This window comes from Centruroides vittatus, unplaced genomic scaffold (genome assembly GCF_030686945.1).
Source record: "Centruroides vittatus isolate TY-2023 unplaced genomic scaffold, ASM3068694v2 contig_5, whole genome shotgun sequence".
In the NCBI taxonomy this organism is placed as follows: domain Eukaryota; kingdom Metazoa; phylum Arthropoda; class Arachnida; order Scorpiones; family Buthidae; genus Centruroides; species Centruroides vittatus.
This window is the reverse complement of record NW_027122286.1, coordinates 1647715-1675682: the sequence shown is the minus strand read 5'-3', so window position 1 is coordinate 1675682 and position 27968 is coordinate 1647715. Positions and strand designations below refer to the sequence as shown.

The following is a 27968-nucleotide window of genomic DNA, read 5'->3' as shown; positions in this document are numbered from 1 at the left end:
ACCTGGTGTAGACAACATTCACAATTTCTGGTACAAAAAGTTCACATCACTGCACCAGGAACTAGCTAAACACCTAACACACATTATCATCAATCCACAGGACATGCCAAATTTTCTTACTCAGGGCATCACCTACATGAAACCTAAAAACAACAATACCACAGACCCCACACAATACAGACCAATTACATGTCTCCCTACACTGTACAAATTATTGACATCCTGTATCGCAAACAAAATATACAAACATATTGAAGAACACGACATTCTAACAGAACAACAAAAAGGTTGCCGTAGAAATCACAAGGGATGCAAAGAACAGTTACTCATAGATTCAGTCATTCTACGGCAAGCACACAAACAACACAGAAACATACACATGGCTTATATAGACTACAGAAAAGCATTCGACAGTGTTCCACACAGTTGGCTGCTACATATTCTACATATGTACAAAATACATCCATCACTCATTGCATTCTTCCAAAACACTATGCAGCACTGGAGAACAACGCTACATCTTAGGGTTAGTAACACTTCCATACAAACAAACCAAATTTTTATTAGGTGAGGAATTTTTCAAGGAGATTCCTTGAGTCCTCTCTGGTTCTGCTTAGCCCTGAACCCATTATCCAACATGTTAAACAACACGCAATATGGTTACAATATCAGACATGAAAAAACAACACAGTTTACACTGTCACATCTCATGTACATGGATGACATAAAACTTTATGCATCCACACAAAAACAACTTCATCAACTCCTACAAATCACACATTCATACACCAAGGACATACAAATGGAATTTGGCCTAGATAAATGCAAAACAGTCCACATAGAAAAAGGAATCCTGAAGAAAGAAGATTTTGCACTTGGAAATGGAGACGTTATTGAATCCATGGAAGAGGGCGAGTTCTATAAGTATTTAGGATTCCAACAGGCCAAACTAACAGAACATACACAAATAAAGCAAAGATTAATTAAAGAATACCAAAGTAGGTTAAATGCTATTCTCAGAACACAATTAAATGCAAAACACACAGTCAAAGCAATAAACACATATGTCATTCCAGTACTCACATATTCTTTTGGAGTTATACATTGGACTCACACAGATCTTGAGCAACTCCAAAGGAAAACAAGAACAACACTTACTAAGCATAAACAACATCATCCTAAATCCGCCACAGAAAGATTAACCCTTCCACGTAAAGATGGCGGACATGGCCTGATTGACATAGTTAACCTTCACTACAAACAAATACAGTCACTGCGAGAGTTTTTCTATAAAAAACAAGAAACATCACAATTACATAAAGCAGTAACTCTAGCAGACTCGAATAACACACCAGTAAACTTACACTCACATCATATGGACACAACACAACATATAAAAAGCATAGACACCATTAAGCAATCGTGGGCTTGAAAGGCACTCCATGGCAGGCATCCTTATGATCTGGCCCAGGATTTTGTTGACAAAACTGCGTCAAACAGCTGGTTAGCTCAGGGATTCCTCTTTGGGGAGACGGAAGGATTCATGATCGCCATACAGGATCAGGTCATAAATACTAAAAACTACAGAAAACACATACTCAAAGATACAACACTCACAAATGACACATGCAGAAAATGTCACATCATGCCAGAAACTATACAACACATCACTTCTGGTTGCAAGCTCTTGGCACAGACAGATTATTTACACAGACATAATCAAGTAGCAAATATAATACACCAAGAGCTTGCAAAGAAACACAAATTAGTAGACATCCACGAACCATACTACAAATACATTCTGCAGACAGTATTGGAAAACAACACGCACAAAATGTACTACGACAGAGCCATAATCACAGATAAAACAATTTACCACAACAGACCAGACATCACACTCATTGACAAACACAATAAAATTACATACATTATAGACATATCCATTCCAAACACTCACAATATACAAAACGCATGCACTGAAAAAATTAGCAAGTACACAGAACTTGCCCGGGAAATAAGGCATCTGTGGAGGATGGATAGAGTGCTTATTGTACCTGTTGTTCTTTCCTCTACAGATGTCATACCACACACACTACACAAAAGCCTGGGCGCATTACAATTGAATAGAAACACATACATCACACTACAGAAGGCCATTATATTGAATACATGTCATATTGTGAGAAAGTTCCTAAATACAGACGCACACACTGATACACTTCTTTAATTTTTGTTTTGGTTACTATGCCTTGACTTTGGTCCGGCATAGTACACAGCCACTGGTGTTAACCGAGTATATCTCACTTAACCCAACATAATAATAATAATTTAACCATGTTACATATTTATTGAGATAAAAATAAAATTTAAATTAAATTTCAAAGATAATTATTACTAAAATATTTAAATTATTAATATAGATTTTACTATTTGCAGGTTTAGCCAACAGTTCAATGAAGCAAGTAAATGATCAACTTCCAAATCAATATTTATTTGAATTCTTTATGGACTGCATAATTGAAATAAATGACAGAGAAATAAATCTCTCAAGCAGTGATATGGCCATATTTCCATGGTTACTGCACAAAAGAGAACGGAATTGGATTGAATATTCTATTCCATTTCATTGTCCTAATATTCCATCTGAACTTCATATTGATTCAAATTATAAATTTCCAGGAGAAAGAAATAAAGTAAAATTAGATTCTGTGCCAAAATGGAGGTGTTTTGTTAAAAATGTGGAAACAAGTCATGTTCTTTTGACATTTATTCCTGCAACATTTGAAGACTTAAAGAATCTTGTGTTTGATAAATCTAGCTCCTGTGATTTTCCACCAAAATCAGTTAAAATTGTGAGTTCTTTAAATTGGAAAGAAACTGAAAATATAGATATAGTAATTAAACCAAAAGATAAAAGTAACAATATAGAAGAGGAATTAAATATTTCTAAATCAAATGAAGAGGATATGTTTGTAAATAGTACAGAAAATTATTCTTCTCATCCAGAAATGTTTGGTTCTATAACATTGCCAATATATGTATATAACTGTTCATTAAATAGCTTAGTTAACCAATTAGTATACCATAATAAAGATAAACACTGGAAAGATCTGTATCATGATATTACATTCAAGATAGATGATGAACATTTAGGATATGATAACTCTGGTACATTTAAGAATGACACGTATAATGATGGATGTGCTAAACAGCCTACTCCTGAGCCAAGATCTGAAGAATCTGAAGTGGAATCTGATAAAGAACCACTGAGAACTTATTGTAATATGTTAGAGATATATTTTCAAAAATCTTTTGCCTATGCGTTATTTAAGTAAGTATATATTTTTAACTATTTAAATTATAAAACCAAATCAATCTTCTAATAACAAGGCCAAAACATAAAATATACATACAAACTGTTACAAACATTTTTGCTCCACTTCTAAGACTTTCCTCTGGCTAAACATTTAAGAAATAAACTTTTCTACCTATATTATTTTTAAATGAAATGCTCAGACAATTTATAGATAGGTTCAGATTTAAAATTCAAAAGCATCCAATGGGGTGTGTTCACAAATGGTTTATGTGCTGCAGATTATATGGAATGAGAATCAAATATGGCCTGCCATGTGTGGGAGATTTGTTTTGAGATTTCTTTTTTAAACTTGATGCATATCCCATGAAGGTTTGCTTTAAAGATTTCTAGACCTTTCAAGGCTCTGAGTTGTTCAGTATGGGGTGTTTTTTCATATAAATAGTCACCTGTTATGGTTTGTGTTTAACATTGTTGTTGCTGGCATAGATAGGCAGTGATTTGTCTTTTTTTATCTATATCATATCTGTGTTTAAGCTTGTTTAGCTTTGTTTAAGGGATCTCTTTGTAAAACTGATTTAAGCAAGTTTTCTGGAAAATCTCCAAACATAAATAGTATTTTATAGACCCTTGGTGCTTTGTCATTGTTAGTCTAGTCTTTCTTATTACATAAAAGCTTGAATGCATGGGGTTTGCATCTATACTTGATTCCTGCACCTACATAGGATGCAATCTCCTTATATAAAGAGTGCATGGAATATTCATAGGTTATCCCTTTAAGATGGGAAACAGCATCTTACCCACATGTGTCCTTAGGTCATATGTTACTTTGCTGACCGTCCAATTGTTTTCTTTGCTTATGTGTCATTTCATAGACTAAGCTCTTGGGTAACCATACTTGTAACCATACTCTTGGGTGATTCAAAAGTCACAGAAATTTTAAAAAATTAATAACTCACAAATTATTTACGGTAAGATGATGCAGTTTTCACAGAAATGCTTAGAAGGAAGCAGGATTTTTTTGTGTAATAAAAATTTTAGTACCAAAATAGTTAAATTTGTTGCCATTAGGTGGTGCTTGATACAATTACATAATTTTTGTAGACCGACCATCATCTGTACGGACTCCAAGTCTATCTTGGAAAGCATGATCTCTCCTAACAGTCTCCCTCACACCATCACCTCCAACATCTTTGCAGCTTTACCTTCTACCCACATCTCGAGCATCTACATATGGACTTCTGGCTATGCAGGTATCTCCATCAATGAAGATGTTGATACTAACGTCATCTGCCCAGAAGACTTCCACTCCATTAGCAATCATGAAATTAAAGAAAAAATGAACCAGCTCTGGATATCATATCCCAAAAGAGAAGTCTTTTCTTGGCTGAATATACCCTTCGATCCCAGCCACGAAGACCTGGACAGGTATACCTCCATTCTCATCAACAGAGCCCGCACCAATTCCCTCCTCACCAACCACTTCCTGCACAAATGGAACCTTTCCGGCCAGGACAAATGTCCTCACTGTCCCTCCCACACTGATACCTCCCTGCATGGATTGGAAGAGTATCATCTTTCAGGAAATCAGAAATTGCCTTTTGTCAATTTCGAATCCTCAAGGCAACGCCATCGACAAGATTAGTGACTGTCTTGTGCATATCAAAAATAAAACTAGTCTACGCATATTAAAGTTATTTTTCCATGAATATTCAAAACACTATAATTACTAGGGAGCGCTTCTACCCCACCTACCATCTAATCTATAGTGCCTCCCAGTCTACTATTTTTGTCGTTATTTTTAATTCTGTCTTCCATCACCAGAGAGTGCCACCACTCCACCTACAGGACTGATGGGGCGATATAGCCGTGTAGCTTCTGCCCAACTGTAACCTGTAACCTGTAACTGTAACCGTTTGTGTAGTTGTTACTAGAGCTTACACTAAGAACATTTTTATTTATTTATTGTTATTTTAACAAATTTACAAATGTTTGATGTGCCCATCATTCACAAGCACAGCTGTTAGACACTATGAACAGCATTAAAGAGCATTTCAGTTGGTATTACTGAAACTTTATGTTTGATAGAGTTCTTCAACATGGCTAATGAAATTATCTAAAGAACTCTATCAACGGCTGGAACGGCGGGTCAGAACACACACACTTTTTGAAAAGGTTGATGATGACTGCTCCTGATTGTCTTCACCCCTCCCTTTTATTTGGGGGGGCTCCTCCTGGGTTTTTTCCATGACTTGGTTAAGATTTTTAGTATTTTAGAACCAATAGTCAAATGTTTACTCATTGGTTCCAGGTGACACATTTAATGTGTCACCTTCAATAGGGAAGTAAGTTCGTGGGAAACAGTTTAATTGTCTCTTGGATAAGTTTTATGGACCATCGGAGGTTGAAAAAAAATTGCTCTCATATAAAGTTTGGAAAATTTATTAAGGGATAAATTTAATAACTTTATACTTTTGTATATGGATTATACAGGATTTCTTAATAATAATGGCTTTTTTTTTTAGAGCCATGAAGTTTTACAGTTGTGAATTAATTAAATACTTTCATTTAATAAAATATTTTTTGTACAGAAGGCATGCTGTAATTTTAGTTTTAATTTTACTAATTTAGCAATTATAAAAAATATATAAGTTAATTAGAAAAAGTAACTAGTTAAAAAGTTGGAGAAGCAATAGTCTATGTGCCTAGTAAGTCAAATGCTGTTTTATTTTGTTAATACAGTGATACCTCGGTTTTTGTCTATAATCCATTCAAAAACAATCGGCGAAATCCAAAACCAATGAAAACCGAGGCAATTATTTCCATATGAATTAATGTAAATCCAATTAATTTGTTTTAGACACTCCAAAATACATACCAAAAACACATTTTATAGAGAATTAATATAGCGTTAAATACTAAAAGCAATAAGAAATTAACATAAAAGACTAATTAGCATAAAGATAAAAGCATTAAGATTAAAGATAAGATAATTAGCATTAAGGTGAAAGTAATGGAATTGTTCAGCTAGACATGCGGGGTAATGTCTTGTCTTGTAGAAGCTAGTTGGACATGAGCTTCTAGCCTATATCACCAAGTGGTAAAGTGTGATGTAATTGTCATATAATAGTAGTTGTATGCATTTATGATGGTCGTATCATGAGGAATAATGCTTTCTGGGAGGTCTGTTTAAGAGTAACTGGCCCCTATTCAGGCGTTACAGACATGGAGAACACTTGGAAAACTCCACGCAGCCTGCCCATCCTGGCGAAGTGCAAACCCACAACCGAACTCACAGTGTTCAGGGAACGGAACCATTGGCCAATGGTGGGCCATCATGGGGTAATGTTCACACAATGAGAAATAATGACACACTGCACTGGTAAATGCATGGGTCATCCTTTGTTTTCGCAAAATTAGCAACAAGATCACTTGAGTACACTGACGAAATCCGAGGCAATTGACAAAACCCAGACAAATTTTTTGCGAAAAAATCAACGAAAACCGAGATATTACTGTATTCCATAATGTAAGGAATGTGAGGGTCAGAGAATTTGCACAAAGTTAGTTAGGAAAAGTCATGGAATTTAAAACAAAAATTTGTGTAAGAACCCTGTATATAAAAAATAGGGTTAATGTGAGCTTAGGTATAACAAAATGGCGGCACTTCCGGCCGCCATCTTGATTACGACTACCGGCGAAAATATTTATGCAAATTAGGCCTCGCGGATTATTAGACACTAAAATCCCTATTTTAAATCTATTTTATGTAAAAAGGTAATTATTAAATTGAAAAAACAGATTTACTTACATTAAGATGCTTCTTTTCCCTTTTTCCGACGCTTGTTTTCTACAACAGTTGATTCTGACAGACCGGTTTGATTTTGTTTCTTCTTAGTGGTTTTTTCGCTCTTTTTTGTAACATCACATTTCTTGCATGTTTCCTTTTTTACTTTTTTCTTATTAGTACAAACAGGAGCGGCAGGAACAATCTCCGGTTCTTTCCATTCGGGAATTCTGCCACATCCCGGAAATATCTTTCTTAAATGTTGTAAGAATATGTAAAACCTTTCGCCGGGTTTCTTACATGGCCAATCTAAAAACTTCTTGTACATAAATGCATACATGTACGAATCGGATAGATCGTCGGTATAATGTTTCGGCAGATTTTTTTATTTTTTAAATACTCCCAGAGTCTTTCAATATTTTGGGTGTGATCACCAGTAGTTGGATTAACAAAATTTTCTGAATGGTTGACTGTTCTATGTTCAATATCGATTCCATGCAGATCGTCTATATGCATATAGCCTTTTCACTTGTTGGTCAGGACTGTACTCCCTGAGTTAACAAATTTAGAAGTTATCCAGTTTAAAGTGATTTCGGAGTGATCATTCACTTGACAAATATAGCAGTCCTGTCTTCTCTGCATATTCCACCGACAACCCATTTTGTACTTCTCAACTTCCGTTTTTTTTCATATTTGCGTTTGCATATGACTGTTTCGTCCATTTCTACAGTTTTGTTCGGTCCGCCAATTTTAAATGTAGTTAAATTATGCATAGCAACCATCATTACAAAACGGATGTGGTTTGACCAGTCTATTCCAGCTCTATTAAAAATACCTGAGGCTAAGGCAGCAGTTGTAGTAGAACAGTCTAATCCAATGTAATGCCACATAAACGAAAAAATTCGATTCTATGAGATTTTGCCGCATTTTCCTTTAAATGTTCCCTCAAAAGCTGAAGAATTGCTTCTACATGTCTGCCATTGCATAACACATGATTCTCTGTCAATTCAATAGATTATTTTACATAAATTAGAACACTTTTTACACACATCCCGTACGTGCTGTATTCCTAACATTACTGCTAATTTAAAACCTTTATCAATTCAGGTATCAATACCCAATTCGGAAAAGTCAGATTTGAACAATTGAAAAAACGATTGAGAGGTGCATTCAGCCCAAAATGCTTCGGAATCAATATTAAACGATCCAATTTTTAACAAATTACTATCAATAAATAACTGAATTGAAAAATTAGGAGTTTTAAAAAACTCAAATTTAGTATTAATGCAAAATCTACAATTCTCTTACCGTGTCTCCTCACAAGGGGCGTTTCAAAAATTAATTTGCATAACACGACACAATCGTCAGCAGCTCCCTTTACTTCGTAAGTCATTTAGTCATTGCATTCGAGATTATCGGAAGTGCCGCCATTTTGTATACCTAAGCTCACATTAACCAAAAATAGTAAATTTCTTTAAAATCCTTTTAATTTAAAGTTTAAAATGAATTTTAAAACATAATTTAAAATATACATTATCAGTTCCCCTACTTTTTGTTTTGTGGAGTTAATTGATTTGGCAAGTGAGTGGCTTATGTATAGAGGTAGCCACTATTTAAACATTTAATGAAATGTGTAATGTTTTAATTAACATTTATTTATGTGCATTTTACAAACATATGATAAAATTGATGGTGATACATAAAATACATAAAATTCATATGCATTTTAAGTATGTACTGAATGATTGTAATTGAAGTGTCTCTATTCAACACTGTCTGCAGAGAGATTTAGCATTCCAAATGCAGCAAAATCTGCATATAATGATGTTTTGATTAAAAAATAATAATTTTCAAAACTTATTACTATGGTACTTTTGACACTGCAAGCAATAAAAAAGCAGTTTTTTTTGCATAAGTATATGTATTACAATCAACTTCCAAATATAAAATTGGCTAGAACATGCATTTCTTGTTGGATGGGTTGTGGTTATGGAAGATCCTGTGGAATGATGAGGCAAATTTTTACCTTAGCTGTTTACACATGCAAAAATAATCTTAATACAACACCAGCAAAAATTTTAATTCAACACAGATAATTGTTTTTGATCTAGTCATAAGTCTGCATCAAGCCCATATCACTTTACATTCTATTTTGGAATGTAAATGAGAATGTTACACATTTGTCTAATTTGTTCTTGTTATCACTAGGTTGAAAATATTAAAATTTTTTGTCTTGAATTAAAATTTTTGCTGGTGTTGTATTAAGATTATTTTGTATATGGATTGATTCATCCAGTTTTTAGAAGTATTTTAATTAAGCTGTTTTATGAAAACAATGGCTATGCTGCACTGTACTTTGGGAATTTCTCGGTCTTAAGAATTTACAATTGATTGACACTGGCCAATTGATATGAGCAAACAGGATGTCTGGAACATCAACTCAGTGAGGGTGTAAACCTATTAGATCACAAGTTGTTGAAGATGTTATCAGAGCCGTTGAACAATTAATGAATAAAGTTTCAGGCTTCTGACTGGCTCCTCACTGCCAGAATGAATGTTTGTGTTATCAGAGAATAAATAAAAACTTTTAAAATTTATTTTGTCTACTAGTACTTTTTTATAAGTAAAGTACTAGTATACAAAATAAATTTTAAATTAAGATAGAAAGGACACAAAGGCATAATAATTAAATAAAAACTTTCTTTGCAGCCTAATTTATAGGCCAATATAAAATTTGTGTATTCCAAAAGTTTTATTGGTATAGCTTTGGTTTTGTTGTAAGTTTTGCTTAGTGGATGGGTTGTGGCTATAGAAGATCCTGTGGAATGATGAGGCACATTTTTACCTCATTGAAACAGTGAACACTCATAATTGTCATATTTGGGCATGAAAAACTCCTCATGTTTTTCAGCAGATTCCATTACACCTAAAGTTATCTAGATAAATTTACAACCATGTTTATCCTTAGACCATTCTTTTTGAAGAAGCTAATCTCGATGGGCTGTAATGGTGCAGAGATACTGAGAGATGATCAACTGTCATACCCCAATTGCAACAGCAATAATGCCTTGAGTGTTGTCCACTTTCATAAAAAATGGAGTGTCTCTACTTATCAGATGCTGAGAACAGCAGTTTCTGTGACAACATTTCACTAATAACACAATGATTAGTTCTATATTTTCTACTGTCTGGCTGTTTATTTCTCCACGTCTTAATTTGTGTGATTTCTGATTGTGAGAACATTTAAAAAGTGTGGTTTATTAAGAGCATGTTGCAAATTTAAACAGATACACTTTATATGAGAAGCAATACACAGGATCAATTAACTGTTGAATATGCTGTTCATTGCCATTAGTTTTACTCCTACAAAATGGTGGTTATATTGAGCAATATATATCCTTTACACTGCCAAGGTTTCTGTACATTATGAATGTGTTATAAAAAGTAAAATATTTATTGCTTACAGAGCCAAAAGTGACATAGTGGTGGGGTTTGTTGCTAATTGTTTCTATGGAAATGTCTTTCACATGTCCTAAAGTGTAAGCATTGGTTGTATTTGGATTGCTAAATATCTCTCTAAACAACATTGAATAGAGTTACTTTAATTATGATCATCCGGTATCTTTTTTCTTTAATTTAATTACATATTCATTCTCTTTTTAACAACCTGTTTGAGACATTATGAAAACAGACACTAATTAAATTTTGCACAAATTAGTATATTTTTAGTAGTTTTTGTTTGAATGAACTGCATTATAAATTTTTGTATAAGAATTATTAAATATTGATACAATGATAAGAAAAAAAGAAAATACAGATAGTTTATTGAATTGTTATACAATAGAATCTTGTTTCAATGGATCACTTTGGCTGACAAAAATCATCCATTGTTCCAATAATCAGTTATACAATGAACGATGGATTTCCCATACATCCATGAAAATATTTGTTATTTAACCTTCTACATAGACCTATAAGAAATATCTATACTTGAAATTATTCATCCTCTATTCTTTATTCTATAGAAACACGTGTTACAAGATTGTATATTATGCCATATGTGTGTACAACAAAGCTGACAGAAATTGCATATACTGTAAGCTCAAAATGAGGCAAATTACGTGTTAGGGTTAAGGTCTTTTATTGTTAATTCTAGTTTCAATTTTTCAAAAATAAATCGACCTCTCACAGTGCAGGATAGGATGACAAATAATACATTTAACAAATAATACTGTTTTCAGAAAAAAACTTTATTGAAGTTATTTACACAGATCACAAGGTAGTTGCGAACTTTACAGACTGCACAGAGAGAGAGAGAGAGAGAGAAGGGGGAAAAACACAACTATAAAAAAACGGAGATTTTCATTTTAAAAAAATGGGACAAGATCTCGTGCTCTTCTCACAAGCACTATTGTTGAGTCTAACATTATGTACGTACATTAGCACTTCATTTGACTTCCATGATTTGTTAAAAAAAACTTCCATCTTGGTTTGTTTTGATGCTGTTTTTCTACCTATTGAATACAACTGCTTCATATTAGCAATGTCACGTACAGCCTTTCCATTTATACTGAAACTTGTCAGGGATGTTTTCATGATTTGGGAAGACTCAATGGCTTCACTAAATTTTGGCACTACACTTGCACCAATGTCAGAATGTTCGCTAGGTAGCTTCTCCTCAATCTTATGTCTGATGATTCTTTTCATACAACTCTTTAATTATACATATCCTAAATGTAACAAGTGCATCATCAAATGCTACAAATATTAGCTAAACATTGAAAAAACACAATTTTACAATAGATAGGGCTAGAAAAAAATTCATTATTCCAAGTTATGGATCCCTTAAAAGGAAGTAAAATTACATTGATGTGGCAGGACTTTGGAAAAAAATCTGTTGTTTTGCAATCTGTTAAAATGAGATTCTACTGTATTTCACTTTATATTTTTTTGATCGGGGGAGTCGTGGACGGTGCTGGTGACTTTTTATGCGAGGCTAGAAGTGACGTTTTATCGTAGTATTGTGGAAAGTAATTGAATATGGCGTATCAGAAAGTTCACGAATACACAAATATTTTAGGAATAAGTTTAATAATGTGCTTATTGCAAATTGCGGGGATAGAGTCTAACCCTGGGCCTTTGGCTAGATCTCCTCAGGAGATTGATCGTGCAGATATGCAAAGTAAGAGGCGTGGAAGACCCCGGAAAGGTAGTGCGAAAGAATTAGAGAGTGGAGATGAGTTATTGAATCTGATGCAGGGTGAACAAGAACAAATTGTAGAAATCCCTTCTATAACTAAAAGTGGGATAGTGAGAGATTCAAACATTCAAGACTACTTTGCAGTGGCCGCGGAAGAGGACGAATGTGAAACGGAAGAGACCCAATATACTTTAAAAGGAATATACGAGTTAATTCAGGAAAAGTTTATGCAGTTAAATTCAGATTTAAGTACGATAAAAGTAGAAGTAACCTCACTAAAAGTAGAAGTAACCTCACTAAAGGAAGAGAATAGAAAACTGAAAGAAGAATTGGATAAAGCCTTCCAGAGAGTGACCGACCTCGACCAGTTAGTTAAGTCTGGTAAACAACTGCAAGGTAAGCTGGAGTTTCAAATTGACTCTTTGAGAAACGAGAAAGTAAAGAATAATATTATAGTCCTGAACTTCCCGTTTAAGACAAACGATCTCGCGGATGAAATTAATTATTATATTAAGAACGAACTAGAATTACCTGACTGTTTGCCTGATAGTTTGGTCAGAGTGTCGGGCGGGGATGATAAATCTATTGTGAAAATTATATTAAGTTCTATCTATGAGAGAAACTCGATTTTGCGAGAGTTCTGGAAAAAGAGGTCAAAATTGTCAGGTACAGGAAAGGGAAAGCCTCTATTTATAGCAGATCTATGTAAGAGATCCAGGATCAGAAGGAAAAAATTAACTTCGATGATAAGTCAAGAAAAAGCAAAGGGACATAAAATAAAGGTTAGAGACGATTGCTTCATAAAAGATGGTAATATCTTTACGTATGATTTAAATTCGGAAGAAGTAATACAGATTAATTATTTTTTATGAGTCGCCAGACTGTTGATAGAGAGAGGCGGGAACAGGAGAGGTTGAAATCTGATGTTAAAAAACTGACTAATATTAAGGAAAATAGTAATCTCTACCAGGAGAGTTCATTAAACTTGTTACCTCTAGACCAAGTCGAGGAAAATATTCAGGCTATCTTAGACAAAATTAGTATAAGCTTTTGGAATATCCAAGGCCTTTTTAAAAAAATCTATAAAGACCCTGTTAAGCAGTTTTTACAATCGCATGAAGTAATGGGATTCACAGAGACTTGGATACCAGATATAAATAAGATAGGGAAGAGACCCCTAGAAGATAAGTTTTGGATTCTATATAGTAATGCTCAAAAGCCACAAAAATTTGGTCGACCAGTTGGGGGCTTGTTACTATTAATTAAGAAATCGTTTGGTCAACTAGTGCAAACACATATTACTTCCAGTTTTATATTCGCCTTGGTGGAATTAAACCAGAGGCTACAATTGTTGTGGGGAGAAGCGAGATTGGGAATCGTTCTAGTATATATATCCCCATCGTCAGCTGCTATAGAGCATATTGTAGAGATACAAGAAAAAATCAACCAATGGTTAATATATTCCGACCTTTGGGTGTTAGGTGGAGATTTTAATGGACGTATAGGCGACAAACTGGATACGATATATAAAGGAAAAAGTTTGAGAATTGATAATGCGAGGATATCGAAGGATAGAGTGTCGAACAATAATGGAGAAGTACTGTTAAATTTTACACGTGAAAATAATTTCTTTATGCTAAATGGGAGATTTACCGGAGATATTCCAGCGGAATATACGTTTATAAGCCACACTGGCAAGTCAGTCATAGATTATATCATTTGTTCAGAGGAGATGCTTAGTAAGTGTATAAAGTTGTCGATTCTTGACCTTGATCACTCAGATCATTTTCCAGTACAGTTGTTGTTGTCCGGAGATAGTCCAAGAGTGGAGTTCTGCCAGAACAAACTACAGAAACATAAAGAGGCGGGATCGTTGGGAAGTAGAAGGTTTGATAAACAGAAATTGTCACAAGATTTGCCAAAAAAGTTTGAGGAGATATTAGTCCAAGAATCACTCCACAGACCGATTGATAATTATGAGAATCTAATTGCGATAATAGATGCGTGTCGTGTAAAGTACAGGCAGGGATGTGAACCACGGAGATTTAAACAGATTTGGTATGACAATAGATGTTACTACTACAAGATAAGGAAGCAAAAGAGTTTAGCTCAGTTTAGGAAAACAAATCAAGAAGCAGCCTGGAAGAAATATGTACAGAACAAAAGATGGTACAGGAATTTTGTGAAGGCAAAAAAGAAAAGATATTTATCCGAACTTAACGATAGGCTGATAGAAGCTAAGGACTCGAAAGTATTCTGGGATATCATAAATGATTTTCGTCGACCCACTGGTTATTTACGAGAGCCAAGTTGTGTACCGTACACTAGTTGGCTACAGTATTTTGAAGGGTTCTCAGCCGATTATCGTAATAAAATGGATCAAGTTTATGTGGAAGAATCTTATACTGAGGTAAAAACTAGTGAAGAAGTGTTTAGTGTCCAGGAATTACAAAGATGCGTTGCGAAACTTAAAGTGAAATCAGCACCAGGTATAGATAATATTCCTAATAAATTAATTAAAAATTTACCAGTATCTATACTTAGTTATCTTGCAAGACAATATAATGGCTTTTATTCAAGAGTAGTAGTTCCAGTTGACTGGAACAAAGTAATATTCTTCATGTTATACAAGAAAGGGGAAAGGTTAATACCTGGCAATTACCGTCCCATTGCATTATTACCGACGTTTCGTAAGCTGTTTACATCAGTGCTGCTTTCCAGGTTTATTGCATGGATTGACAGAGAAAATCTTAGGAATCCCACGCAGTTTGCCTTTGTCAAAAAAGGTGGGACTCAGTTAGCTCTATTTGTGTTAATGGCCATTGTACAAATTCAGCTGTATAAGAAGAGACAGAAAGTTTTCGCCTTATTCCTAGATATAGAGAAGGCATATGATGCAGTAAATATTAAAAACCTTCAAAATAAAATGCGATACTATCAAGCGGAGACTTTAATGGTAGAAATGATAGGATTGTTATTTGGAAGCTATGAAGCGACTATTAGACAAGATGACACGCAGTGGGCGCCGTTTAGGATAGATCGTGGGCTGTTACAGGGTGACCCATGGTCCCCCCACCTCTTTAATTTTTATACTTTTGATTTAAATAACAGTTTTGAAAGGGAAGAGGATGGATTCTTGATTGAAGAAAATATAGTTCACTCCATTGTCTATGCAGATGATATTGTGATAATCGCCCCCACTGCTGCTGCTCTACGGAGGAAAATTCAGCAAACAATGTTATATTTTAATAAATTAAAATTGAATATTAATCCGAAGAAATCGGCTATCATGGTGTTTAGAAATGGTTCTAAGCTTTCAAAGAGGAACATGTCATTTTATATTAATAAAGAGGAATTAAAAATAGTCAATGAAATAAAGTTTTTAGGGGTAATCTTAACCCCTATGTTGTCCTTTGAAAAACAAGTCAAAATGTCACTGGTCAAGGCAAATAAGTTAATAGGAAGTATAGGAATGTTATTTTCAAAAATTAAATTAAAAAACACCCAAACGCAATTTAAACTGTTTAATTCAATAATTGTAAATGCAACAAGCTATGCAGCCCCAATTTGGTGTTTGCCAAAATATCAGAAGTTAGAAGCGATTCAAAATAAGTTCATACGGAGAGTGTTTTTACTGGACTATAAAATCCCTGGAAGCATACTAAGATTAGAGTTGAATAGATTCAGAATGACGTCAATGTTGGTTAAGAGATGTGTAAAATTTTTAATGAAGGTGAGAGACAGTGGGCAGTTGTTGTTTAGTCTTTTGAACCAATTATATAGGAAATCATTACGAATCGAATCGAGAAAGAACTGGGTAAGTCACCTGACTAGAGTAATTAATAATTTTGGATTTTCGATGGGCCCGTTTATACACCTTCCGGAGATTAGTGGAGATTTATGTAGACAGCTTACTAGAAATGTAATGGAGAATTCATTGATACTTGATGTGGAGGATATCCGGACACGAAAGATGCCGATTCCATATAATATAATACTGGACTACCCTAATATTAATAATTACATGTTGTTTAATCTCCCCTTTGGTGTTAAGAGGTTCTTCGTCCAGCTTCGCCTTAATAATGATGTAATAACGATTGAAAACAAGATTTATATTTATTCTAAAATTGAATGTCCGAGGTGTTTAAAAAACTTCTCTAAATTTCATCTGGTCTGTGGATGCGAAAAAGCAATAGTGCTAAGACAAAGTTTCGATTTAAATAATTTAAATGAGTGCTCCTCGGAAAAAGAAATGTATATGTTTTTTCATGTGGCTAAGTTAAAATCTATTTATAACTTGTATAATTTTGTTAAAAAATTTGTAACTATGTAACTGTTTATTTAATGAATGTTGATCATAACTCCCCTTGTAACAGGCCAAGGCCTATTACAAATAAAGATGAATTGAATTGAATTGAATTGAAAATTGTATTTCACTTTATTTCTTTTAATTGTGGATTAAATTTGTTATAAAATTTGCCATAAAAACTGTTTTTTACTTCATTAATAAATATAGTGATTAAGTATTTAAATTAATAATATAAAATTGAATTTATTGAATAATTATTAAGCTAACAGTTATTGATTGATATGATATAATCAAATTAAAATTGGTTTTGGGGATTTATCTGAAAGTGTAAATTTTTTATTTGAAAATATAGAAAATGATTTTTTGACATAAAATTTTAAATAGAAAAACAATTAATATCTAAATGAAGGACGACACCAGTCAATGGGCCAGGGCGGGCAAGATGATGTAAATTGATAGAGGATATGAATTGTATGTAGGTAAAATAAAAATGATTCATAAAGTTTTTAATTATTTACTATGTACAGGAAAAGAAATATCTTAATTAAAACATTTTTTTTTAACTTACAAGAAGCCTAAGAAGATTATTTTAATTAAAACTTAGCATTTAAGTAATTATTTTCAATTTCTAGGGGAGGGCAGCTGCCCCCTCCTGCCCCCTTTGGCAACGCCCTTGATTTAAATAATGTCTTTTTTTTTAAAAATGTTGCATTTTAAAAACTCATTTTGTAACTAGATGAAGACTTGTATTTTATGAAAGAAGTCTTTTATTTGTATCTGTTAATTTGACAAAAATGTTTTAGAGTTAATTCACAAACACAAGGTGCGTTATTTTTTCAACACTAGGTGATATTCCATTTTATTTAGTTGATATGGGTTACATGCATGGTACCACGTTTTGGGCAATGCCCCTTGTGTTTATGAATTAACAGAATTAAACAACACGGTTTCAGAAGAACAAAATGTTTTAGAGTACTAAATAATTTTGTTTTCTATAACTTGAATGTTTAAAGATTTTATTTATAAAATTCAGAAATTTTTCTTTAATGTTTTGATGAAAAACGTGATATAGAATTTATGTAACAGTATTTTTAGAAATTTGTTATAATGGATCATTTTAGAACAAATGTTTTTTCTCTTTTCTTATAAAATTAATATTGTATTTTTAGATCTCTTCATCATGGATCCTACATAGACAAACAAGATGTATTAGCAGTTATTGATGGAATTTGCAAGGAATCTCTTATAGAAATTAATATTACTAAGTTTCTACAAATGATATGTGGACATATGAAAGATTTCTGTATGAAAGCAACTGTAGAACAAAAACGTCATTCTTCAGAAAAAATAAACAACAAAAATAAATGCAAAAATGAAAATGATGCTAAAACAGAAAATTTAACTTCAGAAAATAGTGAAAGGTTTGTGTAATTTAATTTATAATTTAATATTTTGATAGTCACAACCATTGAATGGATATATATTAATTATGAATTATATATTGGAAAAGAGACTATGTAAAAAAATTATTATTATAAATGCTTGTTATGACGTATTTCTATAAAATTTAGATATGTGATTATAAGTCTTTTCAACAAAATTTTAAACAGTTATAGGCTGCATTTATGCATACACAAGAAGAAGAGAAAACAGTGAAAGAGAACTTTTGGAATCATAATTTGCATTCACAATGCTGTTTATATAAAAGAGGGATACAGAGTTTTTGCATGTTACACACAAAAAATGCATGAGTTTCTGTCATTCTTGAAAGTTCAAATTGCTGCATATTTTTCTCTCTTCTCCTGAGTTGGTGCATTTGATGTAGTTCAGCAGCCTCACTTTTGCACAACAACATCAATAAAATGGTGACAATGAAGTGCATTGGCAATCAGTTGAATGTGAAGAAAATGGCCTGAGAAGCTACAAAAAGAAAAAAAGACAGGGATGTGATATATAAAAATAAGAAAATGTTGATAGAGTAGTTTTGTTTATTTTTTGTTATATTTTTCTTTAACTTTATTTTATTGTAAAATTCATTGAACTTTTCCTTCCCACTTTTACATGAATGCAACTAAGGAAAAACAAGTAGATTATTCCTGTAGGCACATGACATTGTTTGGTTTTCCCTCTCCTCTTGTTTTTTCTCTCTTCTGCATAAATGCAGCCTTAGGTTTATTTTAGGAGAATTTAAAAAAAAAAAAAAAAAAAAAGAAAGGAGAGAGAGAGAAAGGGTTTATTTTAGAAGGATACAATTATGTGGTTTGCTCGTATTAGTGAGAAAACTCAAAAAGATTTCTTATGTTTAAGAAATCTTGGTAGGTGCACCATGCATTACTTTCACAATATCAAAACAGCATTCAATCACTCTCTACATGTTAAATAACATGTCTTGAATTACAGTTTCGACTACATTTATTATGCAACCTTTTAATATTTTAATATCTGTAACAAGTGTTGATAAACTAGGTCTTTCACATAACTCTACAAGAAAAAATCCAATGGAAATTATGTCAGGAGCAAGGTAAAAATTGAATTGATCTATTTTACTTGCATCTATTGGTTAAGAAAAACTTCATTCAAAACTTCTATCTACAGCAACAGAAGAATTCTGTTTTTGTAATGTAGGAAATAACTTTGTATATTTTGCTGACAATTACTGAAAACTATAAGTGTTAATTTGTTTTTCTTAAATACATAATATTTTTTGTTATTTATCAGTTCTTTTTCAGACACCCTTTAGTTTCTCTGTTACTTCTGAATTTGAGTGTGTAGCATTTTAACTTAATTTATAGATTTAGATAATTTTTTGATTATATATTGATGATGATGTATTTTATTATATTATCAATATATAATTTAAAAAATTATCTAAGATGCTAAAATTTGAATCTTTTGAATTAACAATCAATTCAGAATGCCACACAAAAAAAAAAAAATTCTGAACTAGACTGTATGAATGAGGCTATGAATAACAGATGAAGTTGAAGTTTAGACTCAGTTTAAACTGCATCTTAATCTTGACCTCATTTTTGTACAATTATATGTGATACATATGAATATTTTTAAGATAATAATTTTTCAGTTTTATAAATTATATTTTGTAATGAAAATCAGGACACTAAGGATGCATGGGACAAGATGAGGGAACAGGACTTAACAAGGAAACTTATAATTATAAATGTAATCAATAACAACAGAAAAATTTTCGTTTTAAGCTATAAAATAAAATATCTGATTTTTATGAAGTTATAACTTCATAAAAATCAGATATTAAGTAATTGTAATCATTTCAATGTGACAAGGGGCATTGGCTTCATGCATTTGTCTTTATGCTTTAATTCTTCAATGTATGGTTCATAAGTTGACTAATTCTTACTACAGATATACTGTGATCAGACTGAAATGATGAAATAGAGATATTAAGTCTTCAATAAAATTTTTACGTGACAACAAATATTTTCTTTTTTTTTTTACCCATATAATTTTTAGTCACTTTCATTGGTCATTGAAAGCATTCATTCCTCTGTAAAAATTTATACTAGATTGAAAGTAATTATATCTATATGATTAATACTTAATTTTGTAATGTCTTTCTCTGATAAGTATTACCATATTGATAAGACTTAATCAGATTCAATGAGAAGGTATCAGCTGTCATTGAATATGTATTTCTTATCAGTTTTAGATTATTTATAAAAGTAAATTTATTGAGTCAGTTTTTTGGAAATTGCAAACAATAATAGAAAAATTTTTGAAAATTCACAAAACTTATAACTAATAAAATTAATTTTTCATACTATACAAAATCTAGATTACAAGAAAAATGAGAAATAATTGACAGAATGTTTTAAAAAATATTTTAAACAAAATAATGACTTTTATGATAAAGTTATTAAAAGAAAACCATATAAATGAATTTATTTATTTATTTATTTATTTTTGCAAAGAGTATATGTTGCATAAGTTTAACACTTTTGCAATTAGAGATATATCAAACAATGACATAGTGAAGTAATGACACAAATATTACTGTAACAAATAAGTGATATATTAAAAAAATGACTTTGTTAATCTATAATTAAATATATAGTGTTTTCATTTTATAATGAAAAAAATGGATTTAATATATTTTAAATTTAATTTTCACAACCTATTCAGGCTTACTTTTAAAATTCTTAGAAATATCTCTTTATTCCATAACAATATGTATTATTAATTATAAGTTTGGAGATGATTTTAATAAAGGAATAATATAAGTTTATGAGTTTCAGTTATTTGTAATCATTTTTTTTTTTTAATGTTACTTCTTTAATTTGTCACTTTGAAATATTTAAAATAAACATATTTAACTGTCACTCCTTTTGAAATACTTTTCATTATCTTATGGGGTCACTCTTTCAATAAGATATTTATGTTACTCCTTTAAAAACAGCCATTCCAATCACTTATGTTTTAAATAATTTGCATAGAAATTTTTAAAATATTTCTAAAATACATAAATCACATTTATAAAATATTATTATTTATATGAAATACAGTATATTCTTATGAGGTTAACAAACATAAAACAGATGAACAGATATAATCATATCATTATGAGAGCTATTTATATGTGTGATATTATAGTTACTAGATTTATTCAAATTTATATAGAAAGAAAAAATTTTTTTCAGTTATACACAAGATATCTATAATGTTCTTTTTTTCTAGAACAGTTTAATGAAAAGGTAACAAGGTTCATGTCTCTGATTTGAATGAAACTTGGTGAGCATGTAGCTCTAAACACAAACAGTCTTTAACCAAACAATAAGACTCATTTCTCAAGCATTTCCGAAAAACAGGCATCTGAAAATTGAGTGTTTAGCTTATAAGTTTTTGGAAGTTTGTAATGGCAATAGCTGAATGAATAAGTTGCTGTATACTGAATCTAAATTATGTAAGTTCAAACCTTTGCAATTTTAGTTTTTTTTTTAGCTTTAAACATAATGAATAATAATAATAATATGGTAAATTAATAAGAATAATTTTGTTACACATTAAAAAAAACTAAAATTGCAAAGGTTCAAATCTACATCATGTAGATCTAGTACCTAGCATCTTATACACTTGGCTATCACTGTTACAAGAAGTGAAATTCCAAAGACTTATAAGCTAAACACTCAATTTTCAAAGACCTGTTTTTCAAAAATGCTTGAGAAGTGGGTCCTATTATTTGGACAATGGACTGTTTATGTTTAGGGCTACATGCTCACCAAGTTTCCTTCAAATTGGAAATCTGAACATCTCCTTGTAAGTTAAAATTAATAGGATTGATTCCATAGTTTGTACTAAAAGAAATATGCAACATTATTACCAGTACAAAGAACATTGTTTGTATGTACAAATATCCATGCATGTATTAAGAAAAGCTGTATATGTGTATATACAGTATATGTAGAGAGCTTGATGTTTTATTGTAAATTAGGGAATAAAATATATTTTTATTAATGATTGTTTATTGCTGTGAAAACTTTTTAAAAAACTTTTTGTTTTTATTTCATTTTTGTTATAACTTAGTGCAAAGTAATAAGAATTTTTAAAATAATAATTTTATTATTTTTTTTCTTTTAAGTAATGAAAAGCTTTTTCCATTGGAAGTACTGCAGCGTCACCAACCATGTGAACCATTGCAGCAACTTCATTCAGATATTAAAAATAAATTCTTGCAGATACTTCAACATTCTTTCAAACCAATTCCATCATTACCAGATTTTTATTATTTTTGTCCTCCATGTTTTCTGGATAATGAAGTGGTATGTTAATTTTTAACTTATTACAATAAATGGAATTAAAAATAATATAATAAATAATATATAAATATTCAAGTTATAATTTAAGTTATAATGAATAATATTTTGAATCAATAAAATAGGCAAAGTTGTAATTAATGGATAATTACATTTACTGTTCTTATAGATAAGTTAGATATAGAAACAGAGTTGTAACTAACTAATTTTGTTTTTGAATTTAAAATATAAAATTTCGTCTTCCGATATTTCAAAAATAATTATATATTAAAAGGAAAAATGAATAAATAACAAGGAGTAAGTACTTGAGATTCAGTTTATTTTCATGAAAATTCTTGTTTTTAATTGTCATTAATGATTCAATGATACAGTAATTGATTTTTTAATTCTTTTCTTTACTATATTCCTTCTGTACTCTCAACAAGGATTTCATTCAAATTATCTTTGTCATAATATATATAAATATAATATACACTGTATTTATTAAGGTTTATACCTAAAAGCAGCATGTTGGAATTTGTTCATTTTAATAATTTATCAAGAACAAAATGACAGCATATAAAGCAATTTTTTAGTGAATATTTTTCTTTTCTTAAAACAAATATTAGTTCATTATAATTAATTTAACTATTTTCTATGCAATGAATTTTAATATTTATGTCACAAAATAAATTTTATTATTTTAATTTTTTTAAGATACTTTAAGCATGCAATGCCATAATGTTCTAAATGCCATTTTTCTCTCAATACATTTTATTAAAGAATTGAATTCTAAATGCAATGTTTTCTGCTGCAAAAGAATATTATGGTGATATTGGCATACAGCTTGTAAGTGGATGTATTTTGAAGATAAATTTATGTGAAGATATAATGTTTAAAGTGCCAGAGTGCAAGACACGTGACTTTTGGCAATTAAAATGTTACGGCTTATATTTACATCATTTTGATATTCCAGAGAATTTGTAACCTAGCAAGTTTTTTACCATTTTATTGTAAAATTGAAATGAATTCATTCATTAGAAAAAGTCTTTTTTATCTCTCTTGAAAAATTTATTGTTTGTCATTTACAACATTATGGCATTGCACACTTCACTTATCCTAATTGTGATTTTTTTCAAGACAGTTTTTATATGTTGTGTAAAATATTTGTAATGAAGAAAGTGAAAGCATTTGTATAATTATAATAAATTTTGTAAATTAATTATATTTTGATTATACAAACATGTATGGGGAACCGCATCTCTATATGCCGTTAATAAACTTTAGATGGCACAAAATCATTACATGCACTCAATTTATAATTTAAACTTTATAGAATCAGTATCTGAACTCTACCACATTGATAATATTGACAAGATTAGTGAAATTTACAAGAAACAGATTCTGTTGGAGGGTTTCAAATATATAAAGGGCAAAAAGGAAAACAGCTTCCTCAGAATTGGTATAGGAGAATGTCGCAGATCAACACGTGATACTTGTATAATTCGTGGATTTAGTCTCCCAATTGTTAAACTAGAGGTGGTGAGATCTGCACCAATCTTTCAATTAATCTTCTACTGGAATAGTCTGTGCAACGATTTACGTAACATATCGAGTTATGAAATCTTCAAAAAGAATGTAAAAAAAAGGAAAAACTTTAAGCCACAGTGATATTTGTTCTCAATTAATTTTTGGACTTGAGGTAGAATGTAATTTTCTTTCTCAGCTCGTGTCTTGTTTTTGTTTTACTTTTTTTTTTTTTTTTTTTTTTTTTGGTTTTGTTGATTTTTGCTTTAAGATGCTTGTAAAAGGCCAACCTGACCACAGTGTCTTTTTTGAGGAAATTGAGGAAGTTATAATCATACAGTTTTATATAAAAATTTTATTTATTTATTTATATTTTAAGATATATTTTGTATTTCATAATGATTATATTTGGATTTATTAATAGTATTAAATTATAATAAATTTTATTTTTAGTTTCCAGTTGTGAATGAAAATCAAGAAAAAATTTTGGAAGATAGAGAAAGTACTGTTGCCCATACTGATATAAATGAAGTTTCATCTGAAGTAGGATTAATATCAGAAGATATAGAAGGTTAATATTAAAATACTTTTTAATTTGCAATTTATATTCATTTTATGTTGTTATTTCTAATAATTTTAAGTAAACAAAACAAAAAAATGGATTAAACACAGCATTTACATTTTCTTACTACCAAATTCCAACAAAAGAAAAATTTGTTATAATAGGTGTGACTTATTGTAATTGTGGATATTTATTGTTATCAGTTGTCTAATATTATTAGAATGATCATGTCTCAAAACATATAAGTTAAATAACGTTACAAAACTTTTGCTTCTTTTAATTGAAAATTTATCAATACAGTAGACCCTCATATAACGCAGGGGATATGTTCCACGTTGTAGGAAATTGCGTTATATGGGACAGATCAATTTATGTAAATTCAGGAGTTTGTAAATTGTAACGGTTGTCAATAAATCTGCCAATATTAACAAAACGGCATCATCGGAACTTATTTGTTGATACTTCCAATAGTGAATAAATGTTAAACAGTGAAATGCATAATTTTACTTTAAGTTGAATAAAATTATTTTCCTCTTATCAGTGGCGTAGCGTAGTGGGGGCAGCAGGGGCGGCCCGCCCCGGGCGGCACTTTAAGGGCGCGGCAAAATTTCACAATAAATAATAATAATACCTAAACAAGGGGACGGCAAAATTTTCCTCTGCCCCGGGCGCTGACACCCACGCTACGCCACTGCCTCTTATATCTTTAAATGAGTATGTATTATTATTTTTTTATAAACTGCTACTTCTTTAAACTATCAGCTTCGCTATTCATATATAAACAACAGGTAAGTGCATACATTCACTTTTCTAAACAAAAAATCAGAAATTATGTGAAAATGTTAAATTTATTTTATGGGTTTAGGTTTATTTTAGGAGAATTTAAAAAAAAAAAAAAAGAAAGGAGAGAGAGAGAAAGGGTTTATTTTAGAAGGATACAATTACACGATAAACAGTCCATTATACAGGACTGTTTATCGTGCTGTATGAGAACTAGTCGCAAATTTTTTGTCACGTTGTATGAATTCGCGTTTTACGGGAGTCTACTGTACTTATAATAATCAGAATTAAACTTGAATTAAATCATTCAATTATATAAGATGTTTACTCTTAATACATTAAACATTGATTTTAATTTTTCAATCAGTACTGTATAAATTGCAGTAGTTTAAATTTAGATTCTGGTACTTGTTACTTCATTTATAGGATAATTGCTGTTGTTGAAAAGTGTGATTTTCATTATTGTGTAATTAAAGTACAATACTGTAGCATATCTCAACATAATGGAAAGAAGCAAGTAAGAAACACCAAGATTTATCTTTCAAAAATAAACTTGAAATTTTGAAATGCTAAGTTGCCAAAAATGAGTTAATACAATGTTGCTGAATAGTTAAAAATTTCATAGCCAGCTATGTGCAAGATTTTGAAAAATAGAGTGAATATTGAAATGTTAGTGGAAAAGATGAGAATAATGATTTGCAAGAGAAATCAAACCAGAAAATATAGTGAAGTTGAGTTAGATTTGAAAGGATGAATCAACATAAAGATAGTCTTGATCAGTTATTCCCAAACTTTTTTGAACCATTGCCTCCTTGCATCCATATACTTACACCCACACCCCAATCAGTTTTTCCTTGTGTGAGAAAGACTTGGAAATATTCTTAGAAAAGTGTTTCTATGAACCTCACACTTTGTGTCCTTACCATACATTGTTTTTTACATTTGGAAACCATTAAACATGATGTTTTCTGTTAACCATTTTAACACAGGAAGGAAAAGGTTGTCAGTGACCCAAACCTCACCTACAGCCCTCATTAGGCCAGGATCATGCCTCCAGTACTCCCTGCTACCTCCTTGTTTCTTTTTGCTTCTAGATTTACTCACCACTCCCCAGGGGATGACACCATCCACTTTGGAAACCAATGGTCAAGATCTTCCAACAAATGCTCAGATTCATAAATTTCTGAAAATACTTCATTATGGTGTACAGATGTGTTGAGTCTCAAAAATATACAAACAAGAGCATCTTAATAAATACTGCCAAAAAACAGCCAACAATTAGCATTGGGTGAACTACTCAAATAATTGTAATTAATAAACTTTTAATTTAAATTATTAAATTTATATTTAAATGTTTTTAAATTTCTGATTCAATAAAACTAGAATTTCCACTTTGATCAATGCTTCTTGGCCTTATTTTAAGTATTGTAAATATGCTGTATTAAAAAGAACACATGTATATTCTTTTGAATGTAATTGTAATAATACGAGTGGTGTTCAAATGAAAAGGTACAAAACATCGTCACAACCAAACTGGTTAAAATGGGAATATGCTGCTTTGGGATACTGTAGTGAGACATCTATGCATGCAAATGTAGTGTCTGGCGTGGTTGTGTGTCATTCGCGTGCACCTGCACATGACACAGGAGAGAAGAAGGCAATTATTGTGTGTTCTGTTCAATTGATGCAGCAGTGCATGTGAGTACATCATGGCATTCACGTTGCAAAAGTTGATGATTGAGGAGCAGTGAGGTGTTATCAGATTTCTGACTGTGGAAGGTGTTAAACCGGCCGATATTCATCGCTGGATGATGGCCATATATGTGGGAGACTGTGTGTCTGACAAGTCAGTGAGAAATGCATGTCTACATGTCTCCAGGGTTACACAAAGTGTAATGGCCAAGTTCAAGTGGGAGCAGGTTGAGCATCCACCCTACAGCCTGGACATGTCGCCTTGCAACTTCCATCTGTTTGGTCTGCTCAAAAAATATCTCAAAGGGAAGCGCTTCAACTCGGACAACGAACTGAAGGACACAATGGAGGACTAGCTTTTGTCACGGCCACAGGAATTCTGGAAACAGGGAATTCTTCGGCTTGTTAAACAGTGGGATAGTTGCACTCAGGCCTCTGGTGATTACTTTGAATAAAGACTTCAATTATACCCACAGTGTTGTTTCGTACCTTTTCATTTGAACACCCCTCATAAATACAAATACAGTGGAACCTCATAATTTGTTCCAAAACTGTTACTCTTAACATTTTGAAACAAATTATGAGGTTCCACTGTATTTACTACTCTTAAAGGAAAACTGAGGTTCCTACTCTTAAAGCAAAACACTTGTTAATTGAAACAATTTTTCCCATATAAATTAATGTAAAATATGATAATGTGTTCCATGCTGAAAAAAATGCTCAAATATTTTATGTATAAAATTTATTCAAAGAAAATTATACAATATACATTGTTATGGAGTGTGAATCATCATCATCTTTTCTTTTAGTGTGGAATGAACCAACCTGGAATGCAAATTTGATTTGCAGAAAACAAAAAAATATTGAATTACAGTAATTTCTAATATTTAATTATAGCGTTTATGTAGCCCAAGAATTTGGCATATTGTTTGGCATGTTTATTATATAACAGGCTATAGTTGTTGATGTTTATATGTAATATGTCTAAACATAAGTTTGGAAAAATGTGTGATCATAAGTGACACTAAGACGG

General features: G+C 31.4%; 1 protein-coding gene across 1 annotated transcript in view; it reads left to right on the top strand.

The window, feature by feature from the left end:
• Positions 1-27968, top strand: part of LOC136978204 (KICSTOR complex protein SZT2-like) — a 215191-nt gene that overhangs the window by 110278 nt on the left and 76945 nt on the right. The window contains 4 exon segments of the mRNA XM_067273857.1: positions 2437-3331; positions 17779-18030; positions 22221-22401; positions 24355-24472. Coding sequence (XP_067129958.1) covers positions 2437-3331; positions 17779-18030; positions 22221-22401; positions 24355-24472 — 1446 coding nt within the window.